At 39.5% G+C, this 23,789-nt stretch overlaps 1 protein-coding gene across 1 annotated transcript in view; it reads left to right on the top strand.

The window, feature by feature from the left end:
* GRIK1 (glutamate ionotropic receptor kainate type subunit 1) overlaps positions 1-20,650 on the top strand; it is a 166,379-nt gene extending 145,729 nt beyond the window's left edge. The window contains 4 exon segments of the mRNA XM_033146899.1: positions 5,874-6,091; positions 9,804-10,029; positions 12,183-12,433; positions 20,164-20,650. Of these exon segments, the coding sequence (XP_033002790.1) occupies positions 5,874-6,091; positions 9,804-10,029; positions 12,183-12,433; positions 20,164-20,319 (851 nt within the window). The 3' untranslated portion in view covers positions 20,320-20,650.
* The last annotated feature ends 3,139 nt before the right edge of the window (positions 20,651-23,789 follow it).

Genomic DNA, 23,789 nt, shown 5'->3' with positions numbered 1-23,789 from the left:
TTTCTGCAGGTCTTTATGGTTTTGCCTCTTGTAAATGCAGCCAGCCTTTGACACCCACAACGTCCTAACAGCTGTTGATTCTGGAAACCGCACAGAGATGCTCATTTTACAATGAAAGGAAATGAGGTGCAATAGACGTGAAGAATCAGCGGTGCATATACTAACCATGTGTGTATATGATGTGTTCATTCTGAGGCTCCCATTAATAAGCTTTTGCCTCTATGTGAGGTGCGTGTTCAGAATATATGTTTAATCATTGTGAACCCCCTCAAAAAACCACACACTGAGAAAATCATGATAATAGTGAAATATTTAAATAAAGGCATGCAAGTGAAAACACCCCTAGACCAACTCAAAGAACAATTAATATGAGGAATAACAAATTGGAGTTGAGTAGAAATCAAACATCACAATTTCATAAGCCTGATTTTGCTAACACCAGTGGGAATTTGGCCATTGATTCTGTTCCCTGTAGTATATTAGGCATTTCTTGGGCTAAGTGGGAAGGTGGGCAGATATCAAGCACAGATACTCATAGAATGGATTCTATCCAAGATGAATTGAAAAATCAGCTTGTTGTCCCAGTTTGTCAGTAAAACACAGACTAAGGTTTTACAGTATTGGACAGGTCTATAGTTGTGAATGCTTTGTGTGTGCAAGTGCCCAAATACATTGTGTTCTGAATGGTCTGCCATTTTTGGAGTTTACCATCATCCACAGCAAACTGTGGGATGCCGTGCCTACTAGTTACCACTACCTTGGGTACATGACAGTCAGCCCCAACCAGACTCTGCTTGTCTTTGAAGAAGCTTTAAAAGCAAAAAACCAAAATTGTAAGTTGAAGCAAATGTTTCCATGTACAAACTTGTGGTACGTGTGGACTGTAAGTGCACCATCATTAACATGTAGTCTGAACAAGAGATGAATGGTTGCTAACCTCTGCATCTATTGTTATGCTCTTTCTTGTTAACAGAAGCTGCTTGTTGTGCTTGATTGGAAGCCACTGGTTTATTACATTTTAAAATGTGATGATCAGACTTTCTCTTTTCTACAGAGCGTGAGCAAAGTCTGGATCAGGATTGGCTGTCATGTCTGCCATAAAAAGGCACTAGAGAGTCCTCAGCAAGTATTGTCTGACTCTGGTTCTTATTAATAGCATTATTTTTTCACACCTCTTATTTCAGATCTCTATACAAATACAGCATATTTTCTTTGAAAGGTTATCAAAATACTTGGCAAATTAATTGACAATGTATAGTAAGCTACACAGGTCATGGCTCCCACCTTACTAGACTATTTAATGACAGTGAAATTCCTCTGAAATAAGTACAGCGTGCTGCTTTGAATAGCAATATCTTATGAATGAAAAAAGGCTAAGTCTACAGTCCCATGTCCATTTATCCCCCTAAACTCAATGACGCTCTTCCTTTAGACACATATAGTATTTTAGTGTCATAACACAAGCCTGTGCTTGGTAACAAAATTGCAATAATAATAGCAATAGTAATAATAATAAAAGAATTTTAAAAAGAACTCCATAGGGCTTACGCAAGAAAAACACCAACCCATGAATGTGATGAGGCTGTTAAACATATTCTGAATCTTAGGTCCCCTGAAGAAAACTTTCTGATCCAGCAATTTTCTCTATGTGCCACAACTCTGATGCACATATAGAACTCCAAATTCACATGCATTTTAGCTCATGTACTTCACCGGGATGAATGGGGCAACAATAAAGCTCTACACTTACAGGTCTGCTCCCCTCAAAAAGATTACATGGGGAAATTGCACATAGAAGAGCTTTATGTGTGCATCAGAGCTTGCATGAGGCTCTGGACTGAGGCAAAAGACAGCAATGATTTCTCTTGAATATCTTTTTAAAAGATCTGTATGCTACCCAAGTAGGTCTGAAGGTGTTCATTCTTTAGCTGTGCTGAATCAGCAATCAAAATTTGTAAGTCATCATGGTCCTGTGAGCCAATTGCTTGCCTTCAGCTTCTTAGTTGCTGATGGTGTCCACTGACACTTTACAAGCTCAGCAATTTTCAACCTAACCAAATCTAAAAGAGGTAAAATGCAGACTTTCTGTTTTCACTCAAGCAACTGAGTTTCCTTATGACAGAAAATCAGAGGAGAGAAAGAGAAATTAGAATTAGCTAGAGGTTGAAACCTTTCAGAACTTCTCAGTGTTTTATTGTGGAACACCTATCTAGGAAGCCAATTTTCTAGATTATTCTTCCAAGTTGCAATGGTCTCTGAAATGTAGGTAGCCATTATTACCATCTATATTCATTAAAATGAGGCATTACATCAGTGTCTACATAATTTATATTCCTTTGCTGAGCTTTTAGTAAATAATGTTTCCATGAAGAACTGAATCAGCACTCTTTGCAGCTGCCTCTTGCACTGGTTTACATCAGCTGCAGATCAAATCTAAGGGCATCACCCCTGGAAGAGTTGGTGTGTGTAAAAATAAACTGTATTGTCGGAGTGCCAGGAAAAGAATTATAGTGGAGATAAAGATACTGGTTTTAAAAATAGCATTTCTGAGATTAAAAGGAAGCTTTGGCTGCAATCCTACATCTACTCACTGGGAGGTAAAGGTAAAGGGACAGCTGACCGTTAGGTTCAGTCGCGGATGACTCTGTGGTTGCGGCGCTCATCTCGCTTTACTGGCCGAGGGAGCCGGCATACAGCTTCCGGGTCATGTGGCTAGCATGACTAAGCCGCTTCTGGCGAACCAGAGCAGCGCACGGAAACACCGTTTACCTTCCTGCTGGAGCGGTACCTATTTATCTACTTGCACTTCACGTGCTTTCGAACTGCTAGGTTCACAGGAGCAGGGACTAAGCAACGGGAGCTCACCCCATCGCTGGGATTTGAACTGCCGACCTGATCGGCAAGCCCTAGGCTCAGTGGTTTAGACCACAGCGCCACTACCCACTGGGAGGTAAGTCATGTTAAATTCAGGAAGGACTTGCTTCTGAGTAACAAGGAGTACAATCCCATTGAACAGTCACTATCCAGCTCTTACTGTAGGCAACTAGTGACCCTGGGCTGAGATGATCATTCATATCCAAAACAAAACAAACAAATCCATTTAGTTCTGTGGTACTCAGCTGAGTATTGCACTTTAGCTGCATATCTACATTGGGTGCACACATGGAAGATTGCCTTTATGTGCAGATCTTTGCTGGATCAGGCTGTTAATTTTTAAACAGCTCTGCATGTGCCATAAATATGCAGATCCCAATACAAAACCCAAACAATATATCAGATTACCAATCTCATTTACAAAGAAACGTGTGTTTGGCAAGTATTCCCCATAAAATGGAAGTTATCGTTCCATGTATGTACATAGAATACAACACAAAATGAAAGAATAGAATCAGAGGCACCCACTTAACTCTAAGTAATTGGAGCAAATTCCCATCAATTACGCTCAAAATGCCTACATCAACATCCTTGGAGCCTTGACTCAGTCTTAGCACAGACATATTGATATAAAGAGAAGTTTTATTTTTCAGCTATCATTTGGAAAATGGTCCTTTTTCAGCCATACAGTTTATAAACTAATAAATCTGCCAGGGCCATCGATCTTTTTTATTCATCTCACATAATTGTCTTAGAAGCCACAGCACTTCAGTGCCAAAAAATGTTTGCTGGACAAATTGTATCAAGTGTTTAGTATCCAGCTCAAAATTTGACCACATGCTGATGTCTGCTTTAGTCCAATAAGCATTTAAGCATGTACTTTGACTCAACTGTAAATTCAGTAGGAGCAGTTAAAGAGAAGATACACATACGATACCAAGGCAGCTCACTGTGCTGTAAGTGGCAGCAAATGTGATTTCCCAGCTGAATTGAACAGATGAGCATACATACCCTGCCCGGTTCCTTGTTCTCTCCCTTGTTGCTACATCCCCCTCCTATACCTGGTGAAAATTAGCAAAGCTCTCTACTGGCTGATTCCCAAAATGGGGAGCCACACTAGATGTGATGTTAACCGTGTTGATGTACTTGGCATGCTCAGTTTTTATTATGCAAATACAGGGTCAACCCAAACATGAGGAGTAATGAGACAACTGTTTTGGGCTGTGGTGCTAGGGAAGCAGCGAACTGTCCCAATCCCAAGTGCCTCCAACTCATCTTATTATTGGCCAGTGGTCCTGCTGCCGCTGCTGCCAACACCACTAGATGCCTGTCTGCCCCCTAGCAAGATAAGGGTCTCAGCCACCCACTCCAGGGTTGGGGAAAGCATTAAGTAACTTAAAAGCATATTTTGAAGTTTCTAAGTTTAAACAGCCTCTCTCCTGGCCACTTTTGACCCTTCCACATAGCGAGGCACTGAGCCAGGGGGCAGGTGGAAAGAGGGAGGCAGATAAACCTCCCTCTAGTGCTGATGCTGCTAATGCATTTTTGGGAGAAGAACGCCGGGGGGGGGGGGGAGAGAAGAAATGTGGGAAGCGCAGGAAGAGCTGTTGCTGCAAAGAGGATGGGAGGGTGAGAAGAGGTGGCATGGCAGCAATATTTCTGCCTGCCTCAGATGGCACAATTCCTTGTTCCAGCCCTGTATAATAGCAGCTACAAGGAAGCCTGAGCCCACATTGCACCCATGAGGTGGGAAAGTTTAACAATGTGTGCAAGTGGGAGCTTTTCTTGAAAGGTAATTAACTTCATGTCTACGTTTTGCCCAGAGGCTGGAGGGCACTTTGTTAATTTTCCCTGGATAAAGCAGGAATAGGAAGGGGAAGCAAGCAAGTACAGGGAAGGCAAAGGGAATGTGCAGGAGAGGGCTGTGCTAACATCTTGAATCAGTATTTGATTTGCTAATATGCTTGTCTGTCAGCTCAGCCACGAAGAGTAGACTGACTTCATGGTGCTTCAAGAAAGCTTTTAATAATATTTCTGTCTTCTGTGTATTGAAAGGCTATGCGGGTCAAACAGGGCTGCTTCTGACATAACATTTTGACTTGGCAGTGATGTTGAAGTGGTCCTGTGAGAATTTGTTAATTCTGAAGGGCCTAGATGTCAGAAGGCTCTCTAAAAATGGTTATACATATTTAATGGGATCACTTCAGAAAGTCATCCAATGAGCACCAAATACGAAGTTGGAACCATTTTTACTGGGGCAGGGATGGGAAAATGGGTTCAAATTAATGCAATAAACATACAGATAGAACTAAATCTTTAATGTGGGGGAAGAATTTTACTTTCAACAATGAAATAACATGAAAATTATCCATTTACTGTCCTAAGCTTGCTGCATCTTGTGTTGCTTCACTGCTGTTGTCCATTATGGCTTAGGGTTCTCACTTTTAACTGTCCCTAAGAGCTCAACTGTATATTTAAAAGAGAATTTATGTGTTTCCCCCCCTTTTTCCTCTTACCCTCTTTACTTTTCCTCTAAAGTAAGCCTATTCCTCCATGTGATTTCATGGTACCAAGCCATTACTGAGGTGGAAGGAAAATAATTCACATTAATATAAGTTCCCTGTTCCTAACCACATTTATTACAGTAATATCAATGAAACTTACATCTGAGTAAGTGTGTTCAGCATCAACACCAACATAACCCAATTATGTTGCTGGGAACAGCAATTTAGATATATTATTAATGACAAAGAATTTTGGGGGGTGAATTTGGAATTCAGACTCAAAGACATCCATGTGTTTATCATTTTGCATTCACACTTCTTTTTCAAAGTATGTTTCCTTGTTTAGTGTTAACTCTGTATGTCTGCAATTATTACATCAAATCATTGTAGTCTGTTATTCATACATTTAGCATGTTCCTAAATGTAAGTCCGTAGAACTAGTTTGACATTTATTTCAGCCTACTGTAATACAAATGTTTTGATGGTGTTATATAGGATCTGAGCTCATGCCAAAAGCTCTTTCCACCAGAATAGTTGGAGGAATATGGTGGTTTTTCACCTTGATCATAATCTCATCCTACACTGCTAATTTGGCCGCCTTCTTGACTGTCGAGAGAATGGAATCCCCCATTGATTCTGCAGATGATCTGGCAAAGCAAACTAAGATAGAATACGGAGCTGTTAGAGATGGCTCAACTATGACCTTCTTCAAGGTAAGATGGTGCCAACATTGTTTGCATTATCAGGTAACAATTTTTCTTCAACTAGATAGTAAATGTGAATGGAGAAAACAAATGAACCTGAGATATTCATGTTGGAATAGCTGTGGGAAACTGTGTGTGACCTGCACTGTTCCATTGCCAAACTCAAAATCTTTGCTCAAAGCCATACTGCTCAGTCTGCAAGGGTATAGATTGGAGCCACCAGTAAGCCCTTCATAACTCCAGCTCAGCATTTGGGAAATAGCCAAAACTTACTGCAGTAAAAGACAAATTGGGGGAAATGTGGCCAGTCAGAATCCCAAGTGATATATCACCAGTTGCCTTTTGCGTTATTGGCAGAATTACACACGATATCAAATTGGCACTTATGTTGGCCTAATTTGGACCAACTCTGGCAGTTATCTATCTGAACTAGTTGGAAAGATGTACCACAGCTAAGGAAATATAAACAAAATTACATAATTTTAAAACTATGTTATATAGCTATAAACCAAATATCATATTTTACACTCTCTTGTCCCTGGAGTATCAATGGTGATGAAGCAATAGTAGCAGCCCTTCCCACATTTTCTGGGAGGGGGCTTCCGAGAGATCTGCCAGAATTTTATGGTACCTGGAAAACACCCCCAGGGACAATAGGTTTGCACCTTTAACTCATAAAATAAACCACGTCTTCAATTCTAACACATTTTATTCTGGAATAATCACATTAAATTTAATTTAGTTCACAGGGGCAGCTCTCGGTTTCTTAGTTTCATACTCTGAGCCTGATTATGTCAACAAGCAACGAATATGACAGAGATACATAAACAGCAGTTGGTAATCTCAGGGAGGAAACACCTGAGCAGATGCACGTAATTATAGTTATCCACATCCCCACTGTGGGATCTAAGCATGATGCACAGAGGCAAAGCTAACCTTTAAGAAGCTATCACTGTAAAGACGCTGTGACAGATTGACAAAGCTATGGGGAATTGGAAAGGAATGTGCTCCTGCTATCTCTGCTGTTTTCTGCGAAGATTTCTATGGTTGCCATCATAACATTATAAATGGCTGCTTTCAGTTACTGACCACACATTTACCATTTCATGGTGAAACTGTGGGATTGGGGTTCTCAACATTTATATTTCTGACTCTTCTAAAAACTAGCAATATCTAAGTGTATTAACACAGCTGCAAAAGTACAGTTAATGACAAACTTCCTTGATACCTCTGTTCATAAATAAAGCCTTTCTTGCTGCTTGGAAATGAGATTAATAAACTAACTGCATTAGTATTTAGTACTTTCTATTGTTATTCTGTTGGTGTTCTCCAGAAAAGCATCAAAATAAATAGAATTAAAGAATAGTTGTATTTTTAAACCATTTCCCCATTTTTTTTCCTTATGATAAATATGTACATTTCTCCTATAGCATTTATAAACATGTTTTTGCTAAGATGGCTCTGGAGGCAACAGCCAAAATGTTTTTTTTAATACTATGCACACTTATAAATCATGCAACACAGAGAAGCTGCAATGCCACTATACAAGAAAGGCATTGCCCCTCAGAAGCCCATACCAGGAAAGAGTGGTAGCAAAGCTTTCAGGGCATGACAAATATTGGAAGTGCCCTGAGATGGTGTCAGGCTTGGGCTGGCAGGCAATGAGGAGAGGGATGAAGAGGGGGAGGCTGAAGTGCTGGAGCCAAGGCTGGAGAGAAGAAATCCTCACCCTTCCTCAGATGCAACATCTCTGGATGGAGAGGCAGGAATCCCAGCTCTCCTATGCTCAGGAGAGGAGAGCTTCATGGAAGCTGCAGAGGACACCAAACAGATGCTAGGAGTAGATTAACAGGAGTCAGAAGAGTGCAGCCACCTAAGACCTGGTCATGTCTCACAGGTGAGAAATATAATGTGGACTGTGATGCATGCAAAAAGCCTGTACATTCGTGTGGCAGCGTAATGCCAATACAAACAACCAGGCCACTAAGGTAGAAAGGCAAAACACTTGCAATGTCAGTCAGTCAAATTTGTTTGCTAAAAACCACTGGTCATAACAATACATGCAAATGATTTAAAGTTACCGGTAATTTCCAGAAATTGCCATGTGCCTAATGGCCACCTGAATCACTTCTAAGTTGTGCTTTGGTGCTAGTGATGCTTTAAGTCATTCTCTCTCTATCTCTGCCCTTGTTTCTAAACAAAGAATCATAATTCCTTTTTGTTACCAAATTGTTGTGAGGTAGATTTTATTGGTACTGAACTGTAGCATTGTCTTAATTTTGTATATTATTTTATATGTCACCTAGAGAAATATTTTAATTAGGTGATTAATCAATGGAATTAATAAATTACTTATTTCACAATACTGCTGTAAGGATAAACACTGTAATTTGGCACACTGAAACCAGTGTTGCTAATTAATTACAGATTTGTGTTTCCAGAATGTGTGTGTCTTTCCAGATTGCAGTTATGTGGAAATTTATGTTGCCCTACAGTAAAATATGGGTTATACAAGTGTTTGCGATGGTATTCAATGTGTACAAAATAACCTTGACATTTAAGTCAAAAACAATGTTTTGTTTAAAATAGCATACTAGAAGAGACATAGTAAAAGTTCAAATACTGAAAAGTCTAAGGTTAAGTTTCTGCTTAAAGATAAGGTAACATCTCACTGCCTTGGGGCCATCCCAGAAGATTATATTTACAGAGACATCCTGTCTTCCAAAGTATTGGCTACACCCATCCATAAATATAAAGACTCTGTAATGGGATTCAACTCTCGTTTGGTGAAGGCAGCAGGGACTTTATTCACAAGCTGTTTCCTTAAAGATTTATGGGAGAGGATCCTTTTAACATGATAGAAATGTACTGGTTTCTATGCAAGACTTGAAATATAAGCATCACCATGTAAGATCCTGGTACCATCCAAAGTGATATTCATATTCTGTATGCACATCTCAACTTCTTAAATATATATATATATATATAAAACCTCAGGTGTTTTACAGCAAAGAGAGATGTATAATTGATTTGAATAGCAGATATCACTAGCAAGAGATCATATCCCAGTCAGTGATGGAAGAACAAGGCTGGGACTATAATGTTCCTTATGGATAAAAGAAAACACAGTTGTGTTTTGGGCTCCGTAAATTTAAAAACTGAAACCTGTATTTTGAATATGCAGTAATTAAACAGTTCACCTGCAATTTTATAATGGAGACCAAGGGACTTGGTTATCCGGAGCACTCATTTCAGTTCCTGTATTCTTTTTTATTAGTTTTCCATTATATTTTTGTTTGAAGCTGACAAACTGTCTCTATCAGACTGGACTATTTTTAAGAACAATACATTCCATCACAGCTGAGCAATAGCCCAGCTCTTTTCCTATAGAACACCTGGTAGTAATTGTTCTGTACTGTCCATCGGTTTTCTGTTGTAGGTCTCACTGGGTCACAAACAGACCATAAGCCTCTAAGGTATTTTTTGACAAATGGTGTTAAAAGAAGCCATGTGCTCATTATATTAGCTGTTGGAAATTTGTAAAAGTGCTGACCCATAAGGCTGCATTCAGCAGAATATATCTGAATGGAAAAGATTCCCAATTCTCAAAAGATTCTCCTGCAGTCAACAACTAGAGCTGATGCCAACTAGCAATATGAGGTGTTGTTTTTTATGTGTGTGAATAGGACCTATTTCTGACACTTATGACTTCTATTCTTAGAAATCCAAAATATCAACATATGAGAAAATGTGGGCATTCATGAGCAGCAGGCAGCAGACAGCGCTGGTAAAGAACAATGACGAGGGAATCCAGCGTGTGCTCACCACCGACTACGCTCTGCTGATGGAATCAACCAGCATAGAATACGTCACTCAGAGGAACTGTAATCTCACCCAGATTGGAGGACTCATTGATTCCAAAGGTTATGGCGTAGGAACTCCCATTGGTAAGAAGTGTAAGAATATCAGTGGTGATTGCTAGACTGTGATAGGTAAATTAAAATCCTTTTTATCTGACACATTCACTGCTTTACAAGAGCTCTGGTTGGTCGAAAGAGTTCCAATGTTTTTCACAAATATATCTAAATAAGACCCACAAGCTATTATTTTATATTCTTTTATATCCTCTTCTCATTTTAATAATGAGAAAAAACAAAGAGGCATTCTAAATTGTTGGAACTTTCCTCCCTTAGAGGTTCAACTAAAACCCAGGCCTCAACAGCAGCAAGATCAATTGCACTGAACTGGTAGTTTCCAGCATTTCCTGCCCTATTTCCCTACCAGCTATTTTTGCTTCCTTGGTTGTGCTTGCCTTCTTTAAGGCACCAAGGTGGGCTACTGGGGCAGCTAGGCAGGGGCCTTTTTCATCGGAAGAAGTTATAGATGGAGGTGGGTACTTTGAGGGGACAGTTGCCCTTTCCTTTCCCCTTCTGTACTTTGAAAACATGCCTGGCACTCGCCAGACAATTGTTCCTCAGTTTCCTTGGTCCTATAGAAGAAAGAGTACCGTAGATTTCATGTCTAGTGCAGGCCTCTCCTTGTAACATCTAGCAGCTTATTCTTCTCCAGATTGCAGGCTGCTCTCAGAAAAAGCAAGAGTAAAGCCAGGCACAAGGCCTCTTAGGGAAAGCCCAGCAAGGCCACAGTCATCGGGGTACATTGGACCACACCTAGCACAACAATGGCATGTTTGGCATGAAATTATACTGGAGGTCTAGGGGGGGCAGGCCATGTTCTTCACACGTGTAGGGCTACAACCTTAATATGACTAATAAATACTTTCAATAATCTCAGTAAATTTGAACAATTGTCTCAGTTCATTCCAGTTTAATGCTGCTGATTTTTAATATTAGGGTTCTAGATTAGCCTTTAGGACCAGGTTTATCCAAGTTCTCTTAATTTGTAAAGTATTGTTGCATTTTGACTAATGTTCCAGACAGTATTTGAATTTCTTTCTTGACAGCAGTTGTCAACCACTGCCCCCAGGAGAAAATGCAAAAGTTCCAAGATAATGATTGATGCACTGTAAAGATTTCGGGGCAGTGATAAAGATTCTATGCTTCAAACCCAAAACAATGAAGGAATAAATTAGAACAGATGGTAGCTCCTTAGGGAGAACATATGCATCAGAAATACAACTGGGGGGTGTAGTTATAAGAGGTTTCTTGTATGGTTAATATGAATTTAAAGAAAGATTTAGGAAGATATATATGTGTTTATGGTGAAATCAATAATCTCAGTGTCATCCACACAATTGAAACAAGCAAAAAAGTTAAAGTATTTCATAAGCTACAATGATCACAAAGTCAACAAACTCAAATGTTTTCTCGCATTATTGCTCTGCAGTGTTATCTTTGTTGTTGAACTGCCAACAACAAAAAACAAATGCACAAGATGACTGATGGGAAAGTCAGGTTTCTCCAAGATTTACAGACATCTGTCAATTTTGTCAGCCTTGCCACTAACAGGAGGTGTTGGTTATGGGAAGGGATGGGAAAGTATATTTTGTCCAAATATTGGGAAAATATTCTTCTACATAGATGGAAAGGCTGGAAAACCAAAACTCCAAGGCACTTTCTACATTAATAATATACATGTTTCAGGATTGAACTCTTAACACTGAAAACTTTATCTGTGATTGAGACCTGATCAGTGCTGGATAAATTAAAAGTTTAGGTGTCTGGCTGTAATATAACTTTCCTTTTGGATAAAGAGCAGTGCTATCCAATGAACAGAAAGTTGGATCTCAGGTCAAAGTCCTACTAAGCCATGGGATCAATGGCTGAACAAAGAAATCACCAAGATTCAAAAAGATTCAAAAGAACTGTTGCCCATTCCATGTGGTATAACAAGCAATATGAATAACCAGCAAAGGTAACATTGTTACAAAGTCCAGTTCTGGATGCCTTGAATGCACATTGTATATTTTAGTGCTCTTAATAATGTCAACTTACTAATACTACTACTACTACTACTACTACTACTACTACTACAGCTATACAAAGAGCTGGATCAGACTGGTAACTCTACTTTTGCCTGTGCTCTTGCCTGAATGTCATATTCAATCCTTCTTGTTTTGCTTCCCTCCCACCCTGCCCAGGCTCTCCTTACAGAGACAAAATCACTATTGCCATTCTCCAGCTACAAGAGGAAGGAAAGCTACACATGATGAAGGAGAAGTGGTGGCGAGGCAATGGTTGCCCTGAGGAGGACAGCAAAGAAGCCAGTGCCCTTGGTGTTGAGAACATTGGGGGCATCTTCATAGTGCTTGCAGCAGGACTTGTTCTTTCTGTGTTTGTAGCTATTGGAGAATTTATTTACAAATCAAGGAAAAACAGTGACATTGAGCAGGTAGGTTGAGTTTGAGTGGGTCTGTGTGGTACAAAAATGTGTTCGCATGTGGTTTGAGATTGGAGACTGAACCCCAAAACTGTTCCCTCTCCATAGATTCCAAAAGACTATCTTTGTATGCAGGGTCATTTGCCAGCAGCAGCTGTCAAGGTTATGTTGTGACCTGGCAATACAGTACTTGCCAAGAGTCTAGCTTGGCCTCTTTCTGTGTAACTGCTTCATTGCAAGGCAGAATGCAGCGCTTAAGCTACCTAAGAAGCAGGTCAAGATCCAGGTTAGGCTTTGGCATTTCAGTGTGAGAGCTCCCATGGGAATCTCAACTTTAGAATAGGCTCTGTGAGTCAGAATCCTCCACTAGCAGTCTGCCAGACTTTCTGGCACTGCTTTGTGTACATTTGTTAATGAGAAGAGGGAAGTACCAAGGGCTCCATCCAATTTTTGATACTTGGCAAAACTGTGCAGAACTTTTTGGCACAGTTAATATTGCGCACAGTTGTTGTTTTATTGTCGGAAATCAAACATAGGCTGGCTTGGAAGGAAATAAGGCAGAAATATCTAACTCTGGGTGTAGCCTTGCTGTATTTCCAGCTGGAAATATATGTACCAGTTGATTTGGGACATCCTATAATGACACCAAAGCAGATGATCGAGAGCTAAATTCCCAACACCAGTACAAGAGAACAGTGCCTCGGCACCTGCTACTCAAACAGAGAGGTTACAATGTCTCTATGAGGTTCAGAGGTGTTGCTGACATGTCCATCATAAAAGCTGCCAGAGTGGCTTCAATTCATTACTTATGGGAAAGCTGTGGCCGATCCTGAGATTATAGCATGGGTGTTTCCTTTGCTATGCAGCAACAGAGAGAGCTTTCCAGCTCTGCTCGAATAATGCAGGAGGTTGCTGTAGCCACTGTGGCTTGAGACTCTGCATGTCTGAACCACTAAGGATAGGATCAGCCTGCTATTTTGAAATCTATATTTATAAGCCTAGTGTGGTGTAGTGGTTAAGAGAGGTAGACTCGTAATCTGGTGAACCGGGTTCGCGTCTCCGCTCCTCCACATGCAGCTGCTGGGTGACCTTGGGCTAGTCACACTTCTCTGAAGTCTCTCAGCCCTACTCACCTCACAGAGTTGTGGGGGAGGAAGGGATAGGAGAATGATAGCCTCTTTGAGACTCCTTCAGGTAGTGATAAACCGGGATATCAAATCCAAACTCTTCTGCTTCTTCTACCTTTGGAACATCTTTACATTAAAATTAGCAAATAATGCAAGGCGAGTTGCCTGATAGATGGTTGCTTTGTTATTAGAGCAACTATATAATACAGTAAAGGTCAATTGCTTCTATGGAAATCCTGTTGAAATGACTGGGAACTGCACAAGAACTGTGTTTGCTGGGTGGCATCTGTTGGCTACAGTCTTGAAGCCAGTAAGAAACAACACATTCATTTCCTACCATGTACAGATCAGCATTCTGTGCATCACAAGAGGAGAATTCTGACATAATACATATCTTATTTATGTAAAATCATCTCACTGTACAGCAGAAACTTGTAAAGAGCAGGGATGGATGAGCAGTTGCCCCTATTTTGTTTATCAATATCATTATGCAGGTGGGTAGGTTCTGCCTTGAAAAATTTAGAAAATTAAAACTTTCTTCTTTGTTTTCATTATGAGATAATGTGCAAATGTTAATGGTCATCAGGATTCCTTTTTTGCACTCTGATTTAATCAATGTGCACAATTTGAGAAGTCAGAGAATCAAACCCAGAAAAATGGTGGATTGGTAATACATCACTGCCACTCTTTTAAAAAGTTAAGGTAACTCAAAACCCCAAAATCTCAGAAGAAATCTCATATGCAACCCTGATGAATGGTAATATGGGTATTATTCTGCTCTTCTATCATTATTCAGGGAAAGAATTAAGAGAACTGTGAGGGGTAAAGCATTTATACAGATTGCTTGGTTCTTGATAATATGATCATTTAATAATCTAAAGTATAAATATACATGTTCTTCAAAGGTTAACTTATGGCACCTCCAGACTGCCACTATTTTGCGGGAGGATTTCAAGCACACACTGGTAGTTTAGGTTTGCTTAATGAAGCGTATATTAAAGGGCTCTTTCACCCTAGCACAACAAATCCATTTTTAAATGACTTTTTGCTGTTTGGAAAGAGATAGGGAAATACAGTGAAAAGTATGGAATGAACAAACAGGAAGACATATAAACACCCTACAAGTGAATCAGGATGAATGTTCAGTAAAGACAATATATAATCAATCCTCCACATAAGCTTTGTGCAAGAAAAATTGATGAATGCTCAATAAACAGGTTGTCTGGAGGGGCCATTAATTTTTCGTATTTTTGACAGTTTTCATTTCCCATGTCCTATAGTTTTGGTATCATTCTTATTTTAAATTTTCTTGTTGGTTTGCTTAACCATTATTATCTTTATTTTTCTTTCTTCCATCTTTTCCTTTCTGCATGCGAAAAGGCCTTTTGTTTCTTTTATGGACTGCAGTGCAAGCAAACTCATCCATCCAACTCCACTTCTGGGACTACCTTATCTACGGAGTTAGACTGTGGCAAATTAATTCGGGAGGAACGAGGGATTCGAACCCAACCCTCAATTCATACTGTATAGTTACAGTAAAGCAAAGGTGTGTGCAACTAAGGCATACCTCTTCAACAATGTACATTAGCAGGAAACCATATTTTGGCTGGAATCCAAAGAAGAACATGGTGGGTTGTATTCAACACAGCACTAAGCTAAATCAGCACAAGGATTTTTTCTTCCACAATGGAACTTTCTCTCCCTCTCCTCCCCACAGCCCCTCTCTAAATCTCTTCTGGGTTTCCCCAAAAAACCTCTGAAGCAGATTTGAGGACAGAATGTAAGGAAGGGAGGGAAGCCCCTTTACTCTTGCTAATCCTTCTGCCAGCACAACTATTTAGTTGAATACCACCCACTGTGTAAAGTCAGTTCTAGTCTAGAGTTTCTTATAGTAGCCCCACATGTCAAATATAAAATGGCTTTTGAAAGTGAAAGCAGGTTGTGGTGTGTTATCATGGGCTGCTTTACAAAGATTAAAAAAGAAAAATCCTACTAGGCATACCTACCACTTGAGTGTCTAAAATACTTCTTTTAAGCTTTTTCTAACAAGGCTTTATGTTCAAACTGTTGGATGATTTTCCTAGTCATCCTGAGAATTGTTATAGTTAAAAATGCATTCTAAATGCCACATCACAGTGTAACAGAATGTTATAATTAATAACTGTTGTTTGGTAAAATACAGTACAAGATACATTGGAAAGGGCTCCTACACATCTGATGTAATCCCTATCCACAATGCATTTGTTTGGAGCAGGCCCACATTCCCATTTGTCTAACAAATGTGGAAGGAAACACACATCACTATCCATTCTCTTTTATGAGCATGTTAATTCCTATCTACATTGGAAGGTCTGTTGTCTTGGATCACTCCACCAGTAATGTGCCTTACTGATTACATCTGTTTTTGGATTGAGGTCAATAAGTTCTTACCATTCTTTTTGCATGATTCAGCATTTTAAGGTAAGAAGAATTTGCTTGCATTCTATCCTGGCAGAACTAATTAGAGTACCAGCACCTGAAAACGAGGGTTTTAGATAATAAGTTTCATCCTGCACTAAAAGCCAGTGCTGTTCTTTCTTATCCAATCATAAGCTTTCAGGTGCCTGTTGACTTCTGAGAACTACCCCACAGATACAGACAGTTCCATTCTTTGCTGACAGCTTTGTGTCTGTGAAGTCAAGATTTTGAAAAAAATTGTATATTTCTAAATAAAATCCAATTGACAGAACTTACCAAATAAATTGCAGTATTTATATGTCATAAAATATCTAGACTTCACAAGCCAGTAATGAATCCGATTTCCAAATTACTCTAGTATAGCATCATAATGAATCTGATAACACTCCCCATTTTCATATCACTTCAATTAGTTAGCCTTACTTTGTGCTTCAGCTTCAGTGTGTTGTATTTTCCAAATACAATTATGAGAATATTTTGGGCAAAATACAATGCTATCTTGCAAACTCATAAATACACTCAATCCAGTTGGGGCAATTACATGTGTGAAAGCATGCTTCCATGCATTTAGAATGGGAAACTGCTTGCACCAGCTGTTTCCCTTCCCTGATCCAGCATCTGGAACTGTGTTTGCAGAGCCCATTGTTTTTAAACTGAAATCTCACCTATCATCTGTACTATGGCCAGTGTAAATATTGTAGAGTTGTGGTCAACAAAGTTTTACTCAGAGTAGACCCACTGAAATGAATGGACATGATTCTGTTTGAACCACTCCTTTCAATGCATCTACTTGAGTAAATATCACTCATAATTTGTCTCTCTCTACCCCCTTACAATTCTTCACTTTTAACAGTTGACAGTGTTTGCAGTAGGTCCAGGACTTATTGGGAACCCACTAAGGACAAAGATTTCACAACCCACTTAGGCAACTTGTTCAACTTCAAAACTGCTCACACACTTACACCCCAGTTATCATTGCTTCTACTACAGAGCTAAACTGATTTGATTGGAAAGTTATTGTGGACATGTTGGATGTATTTCTGACAGGCATGGAACTTGCACATGGGGTTTGCATTCAGCTCCCATGTAATCAATCTGGCACCAGACCAGGCAGCCCATTAGCCTGACTTTGCCCTTGCACATTTCTATATACTACATGGATTTTCAATATAAGTGGTACCAGAGTCACACAGGCATTTGCTGACACATGCACAACAGCCTTTTTCCCATATACAGCTCATGATCTCTAGATTATAGCAGATACCGGTATGTATTTTTTTCAATTTAAAGACACGGACACTGCTCATAGGCTGCTTTTAAAACAAAACAGAAACTCTAATTTATCCAGTTAAGATAAATTTTAAATTAATTATTTTAGCATATTACTGAAACTCTTGCTACCTTTCCATCTCCATTTTCCTTACAATTCTGGCACAGAGTATTTCAGATGTACTCCATTTTTTCCCCTGTTCCCACATGTCCAGAATAGTTTCTACAATGGATATCCTGTGGCCCTTCAGTTGGCCCAGCCAGCATGTCCAAGTGTCAGAGATTATGGGAGTTGTAGTCTAGCAACATCAGCAGGCCCTAAGAGTGGCCACTCCTGCTCTAAGCTTTTGGATTTATTTTTAAATTCTTCCTTTCCTGAAAAGCAAATGCTAATTAAACATTTTGAGATACCTTCCTTCCTATATTCTGTGGTAAACAGCCTCATTCTGAATCAGACAACTGATCTATCAAGCTCAGCACTGTTTACACTGGCTGGCAGCAGCTCTTGAGGGTTTCGGATAAGTTTCAATGAGCTGTGGTTTTACACCGCGAGCAATAATTTCTGTTGTCCATCTGTTCATGCATGACATAGACTAGAATTAAAAGAAAAATACCACTTCCACCATAGCAATCTTCACAATCTTCTTCTTTGTTTTTAAACAAAGGAACTACAAACTCCCATTTCAGTGTAGTATATGTGAAGGGAAAGAATGAAATCCCTGTTGGCTGCCTACAAGTCTTCCTACATACCTCAACAGGCTCAGTAAATTATAGCTCGAGTCCTTTCCAGTTTCTTTCTTGCAATTTAGTCTGTTTGTTACAAAAGAACAATTGATTGCAATTCTTGAGACAAAAAAAATGTACATGGGTTTGAGAACTCAGCTTCTGGTATTGGGCACTTGGCTATATACTGTATTTTTCTAGGGGTTTGTTTTTTTTTAACCAAAAAGTTAGGTTTAAAATTGGGGCTCATCTTATACACTGATAGTGCTGAGGGGTATTTTCTTAATTTGGAGTCCCCCAAAATAGGGGGCATCTTATGCACGAGGGCATCTTATACACGGAAAAATACGGTAATTTGGGTGCCCACAAATGTTTATTACTGTTAACCCATTTCTTTGTTACTTCTCACCACTACAGTGATATGCTGCTGCTTAAAACGTTCCTGTTTAAAATGTTCAAGCATGAAATTTATCTAATAAGTTCTAGTCACTCTTTGAAAGGAAGAAAACAAGCATTGGTCTTGCTCCCTACTTTCCGGTTTATGATACAGACTTAAACAGGAAAATAAAGCTTTGGAAAAGCCTTTTACTACAGTGGTACCTCTGGTTAAGTACTTAATTCGTTCCATAGGTCCATTCTTAACCTGAAACTGTTCTTAACCTGAAGCACCACTTTAGCTAATGGGACCTCCCGCTGCTGCTGCGCCGCCAGAGCACGATTTCTGTTCTCATCCTGAAGCACAGTTCTTAACCTGAAGCGTTATTTCTGAGTTAGCATAGTTCTTAACCTGAAGCGTATGTAACCTGAAGCATATGTAACCCGAGGTACCACTGTATTTCATTTCGGTCATGCTGAAAAAAGCATTTTAAAAGTTCAACTCTAAAGACAGGATTTTGGCTTCATTTTCTGGTACAAAATCAGTAAGGGGCAAAATGACAATGAGGCAGAGCAGGTGGTGGGCAGTCTAATAAGCAACCAAAATATGACTAAGTACTTGTGTAAGCTGATTTTGTTCTGTTGAAGTCCATGGTAATGAACAGGCTAAAATCCCAAAACTTGGGTTTTGACCAGGATGCACAAGTTTAGCCCAAAAAATTGTACTTAGCTGAGGTACCAATATTGCTGCCTCCCTTGGATGCACAAGTTTAGCCCAAAAAATTGTACTTAGCTGAGGTACCAATATTGCTGCCTCCCTTGGTCAGTTATGCAGAGGAGACTTCAAGGGTGGGAGAGTTCACTCATTGTGCTGGTGGCAAGAGTGAGAGGGGCATTTCCTTGCATTGCCTTGGCAATGTTGGGTTGCTTTCCTCTCTTCTTGCACTCAACTGAACCTGGTGAGTCACTGCAGCACAGCAAAGGAAAATAGAAAAATTCATCTGGTTGCCTATGCGGGGGTGCTTCCCTTTCTTCCAGTCCTTTGATATGGCTCACTTCTCTTGCAGTAACAAATTAAAGGCATGGTTTGTTCAGGGTTTTCAGGAGAAACCCACCACAGCCCAAGCACCATTTTGCTCCAAAGTATTGATTTTGTAATATTTTGGCTCAGTGCTATTTACATAAAAATGTATGCTGATTAATATTTTATTTTTTTCAACTGGTAAGGCTTTGCAGTAGGATACAAGTTATAAGTATGCTAAATCAGCAAATCTTGGTTATCCTGATTTAGATTTTTAAGGGGCAACATTAATTCCATCTGAGGCTGGATATTATTAAATATTTGATTCTACTGTACTCTTTTGCAGCCCTTATTTCTGTGTAATGCCAAATCAGCCCTCAATTAGCCAGATTCCCAGCATTGGGACATACACATTTAAGGATCTGGTGACTTCTGTTTCAGTGTATCTGAAGAAGTGTGCATGCACACGAAAGCTCATACCAAGAACAAACTCAGTTGGTCTCTAAGGTGCTACTGGAAAGAATTTTCTATTTTGTTTCGACATTTCAATAAAGAAGCAACCCATATTTACAATTTCTGGGGTCATAAAGAATCCTTTACGTATCACACCCCTAATTCAACTCTGCAAATTCACAGTAATAGTGGAAGAAATCTCACTCAATACAGTTAGTATGTTCAGAATCTAGTTGAAAATTAATTGTGCAAAATAGGGTGACAATCTGTGCTAAATGTAATTCTTAATTATTTTTTCATCTCCCACCTTCTACTAGTGTCTTTCTTTCAATGCCATAATGGAGGAACTTGGAATTTCACTCAAACACCAGAAGAAATTAAAGAAAAGGACAAGAACTAAAGGGCGGTCGTCATTCACAAGTATCCTTACTTGTCACCAGAGGCGGACACTGAGAAAAGAAACCATGGCTTGAATGAGTTCAACTTTCCCCATGCAAAAGATCTGGAGTAAAAGGCAAAGCAAAAAACTTTTGATGCCTACCAGTAAATTGTATGGAGGGATTTTTAAAGAGAGACAGCTTACATCTCAGAAATTCAGTGTTATTTCCCCTTTTTTTAATCTCGAGGCGGTACAACAGATTCAGAACTCACATAAGACTGATGTACTACAAATCACCCAGGAAACGTCTCACTTTTGCTTTTGAAATGATTTGTAAGGTCACCTATTTTGCATCTCTCTCTACTACTTCCCCATTCATTGCTGTATGTGCTTTCTAAATGAATAAAAACAGGGATTTTTCAGTATGGAATTATTCTTTCACTTCCTCATCAGAAGTCACCTGACATTTTCTTCTTCAGCATGATTACATTGAACGCAGGAAGCTGCCATACAATGAAGGTCAAACTGCCCTGAGACCTTCCAGTATAGGGCAGTATAGAAATTTAATAAATAATAATACATAATTACTTAATAATGCAGCATGCTGCTTTATATCTTGTTTCTCCTTAAATTATTATGTACAGAATGTTATTCAGCCAAAGGCCTGGTTATAGAGAAATGTTTTCACCTGGTGCCTAAAGATATGTAATAAAGGCACCAGACGAGCTTCTCTGAGGAGAGAATTCCACAAATGGGGAGTCACCACAGAAAAGGCCCATTCTCATGGATGAGGAACGTAAATAAGGGCCTCAGATGATGATGGGGAGAGGCGATCCTTGAGGTATTGCAGCCCTGAGCCATTTAAGGCTTTATAAGTCAACACCCGCACTTTTAATCGGGTCCAGAAACTAATTGGCAGCCATTACAGTTAGGTCAGAATCGGTGTAATGTGCTCAAACTGTCTTGCCCCAGTGAGCAGCCCAGCTGCCAAATTCTGCACTAGCTGAAGTTTCTGAAAAGTCTTCAGAAACAGCCCTATGTATAACGCACTGTAGTGATCTAACCTAGAGGTTACCAGATCTCTGTATGACAAATGAGTGAATTTAGCCAATATGTTAATAGGATCAAATGCTGACAGGAAGTTCTACACTTCCATGATGGGAAAGAGTTATGCTGATGTCCAAACAGCTTACATGAAAAAATCAAATACATACATACATACATACATACATACATACATACATACATACATTCTATCAAGTTCCCCCTGAATTTGAACCAAAACGAGTTTGTGGGGTTGCTGCTCAGGTGAAATCAGAAGAATTTCAAGTGATGAAAATAAAAAATCTGATGAATATAAGGGAGCTCTACACCTCTAAAGGTACATTGCCAGACGAATTTAAACATTTCTGCTCTGGCAAAACATCTACAAAGTAGCAAAAAGTAACAGTAAGACTAGCAAAATTTATCAGAGAGATCTGCCCATCTCTAGGTTTCAGCTTCAACTCTCAGATGATGTCAGAAAGATTCTAGGGCAGATCTATGGAGTTCTGCAGCAGAAGACGAAAGAGATTTTCTTTTCTCAGTGCCACTATGATAGACACAATTCTGCTTCAGGCACAAAACTATTACTGTGAAGTAGCATTGTGTACGTGGGCAATAGAGTAAATGTATAAACCATGCATGTTCCTCAATCCTCATTTTTAGTAGAAGTGTGATGCTGCCACCACTATTGGGTAGCCATGAGCTGAACTGAAGTTTATAAGTAATCAATTGTGCAACTGAAGAATATAATTTCAGCAAAATCATGCCCATCTGAATAATGTGTGCGAGTTATTTATATGGCAGAATGTAAGTGTTCTGGACAGAGGACTTGGGTTTTTATTTTTAGCATCCCCGCCCCCCCCCCCTGCTTGTGTATTGCATGGAACAATGTGCACATCAAGGAACAAATCATTTTCACATCTTGAAAAGTCACAGTCATGTGGGCAATCTGACTAAATACAAAGAAATAAAGGCAAGAAAACTGTGCTCCCTCCTGCTTAAAGCAGGATTCCACCCTCCTGAAAAACTTTTTCTGAGTGTCACAATTATTTAATGTTCAGACTGAACAATATTTTTATTCAAAACAACGCACTCAGATTCTTTAGCTCTCCAGGTTTCAGTTCAGAACTAAAAGTAACAAATCACATAAACAACCCAGGGGAGAAGGTGATAACAGAGGGGGCAGGAGGGAATAAATGCACAAGTGAATTGTTCATTAGGAAATGTTTTGCAACCCCCTGAATCTGACTGTGGGAGAATTTTTAATTCATGACACTAGTCCATTTTCATATATTTCTTTTAAAGAAAACTGCATCAACACTCCCCATATTAGCACATGTTATGCACTACAAATGACAGAGAGATAGTTGTGCCTGTTCACAGAATTCTGTATTGCATTCAAACAGGAAGCACTGCTGCAAGCTATGCAAACATTCACTTCACCTCAACATCCTCGTCAAATCTTATTACCCAAGATACTTGTCATCTGGAGATCTACTTGTTGATTAATCTCAGTGAGTCAACCATGTAGTACAAGGCTCAGGCACATGGATGTCAGTACATGACTATCTGATTAGGTAATAGTGCCATGCACTTTAGGCCCTTTCGGTGGAGAATTAGCAGCTAGATCTTCTAAGTAAGACAAATAGTCCAGCTGGTTTAACATCCATCCTGCTTCTAACAGAGACAAGCCAGATACTCCAGGAAGCCCACAAGCATGGGCCAAAGGCAGCAGGCCTCTCCCTATTGCAGCGGTGTCCAAACTTTTAAGGGGGCCAGATTTGATGAAGTGAAGGGCCGTGGGGGCCAGAGTTGTTGACCTATTTTAGGGTTGAAGTTGTTGAGCTTTTTATGATTTTACCCCACAGTTGTTGAGGGATGTTTTTTAGGATTTTTAGGGTTAGAGTTGTTGAGGGTTTTTTTAGGATTTTGCCCCAGGAAATAAACTACCACAGGTGCCAAATTAAGCCAACTGGCGGACCCCCAAAATGGGCTTTGGACATCCCTACCCTATTGTTTCTCCACCAGGGCATACCATTCAGATATTTACCTTAACTAGTGGCTTCCACCACATCTTGTGAAAGTGAATTCTGCAAATGTGTTAAACAGTACTTTCTTGGTCTGTCTTGAATCTACTATCAACCACAAGTGCTATTAAGAAAGGGGGGGAATATCTCCATTATATTAATTTCATCTGCACCATAACATTTTTAAAACTATGAACATGTGTTTTTTTTAAAGTTGGAGGTTTTTCTGGTAGAAAAGATGTTCCAAACTCTTGGTCATTTTCATTACCCTTTCTGAACCTTTTCTATTCTTTCAGTATCCTTTTCTGAGATGGAGTAATTGAACTGTGTGCTGTAGTCCAAATGCGGCTGTAAAATATATATTTTATAAAGACTATATTATAATATTAGCTGTTTTATTTTCAGATCCTTTCCTAATAATCCATAGCAATGAATGAACACAAAGGCTGGCATTTCCATGGAACATTTCACCATGACCCCAAGGCCTGTTGCA

This window comes from Lacerta agilis, chromosome 4 (assembly GCF_009819535.1).
Source record: "Lacerta agilis isolate rLacAgi1 chromosome 4, rLacAgi1.pri, whole genome shotgun sequence".
Taxonomy (NCBI): domain Eukaryota; kingdom Metazoa; phylum Chordata; class Lepidosauria; order Squamata; family Lacertidae; genus Lacerta; species Lacerta agilis.
Note: the sequence above shows the minus strand (reverse complement) of the source record. Positions and strands in the feature narration are given on the sequence as shown.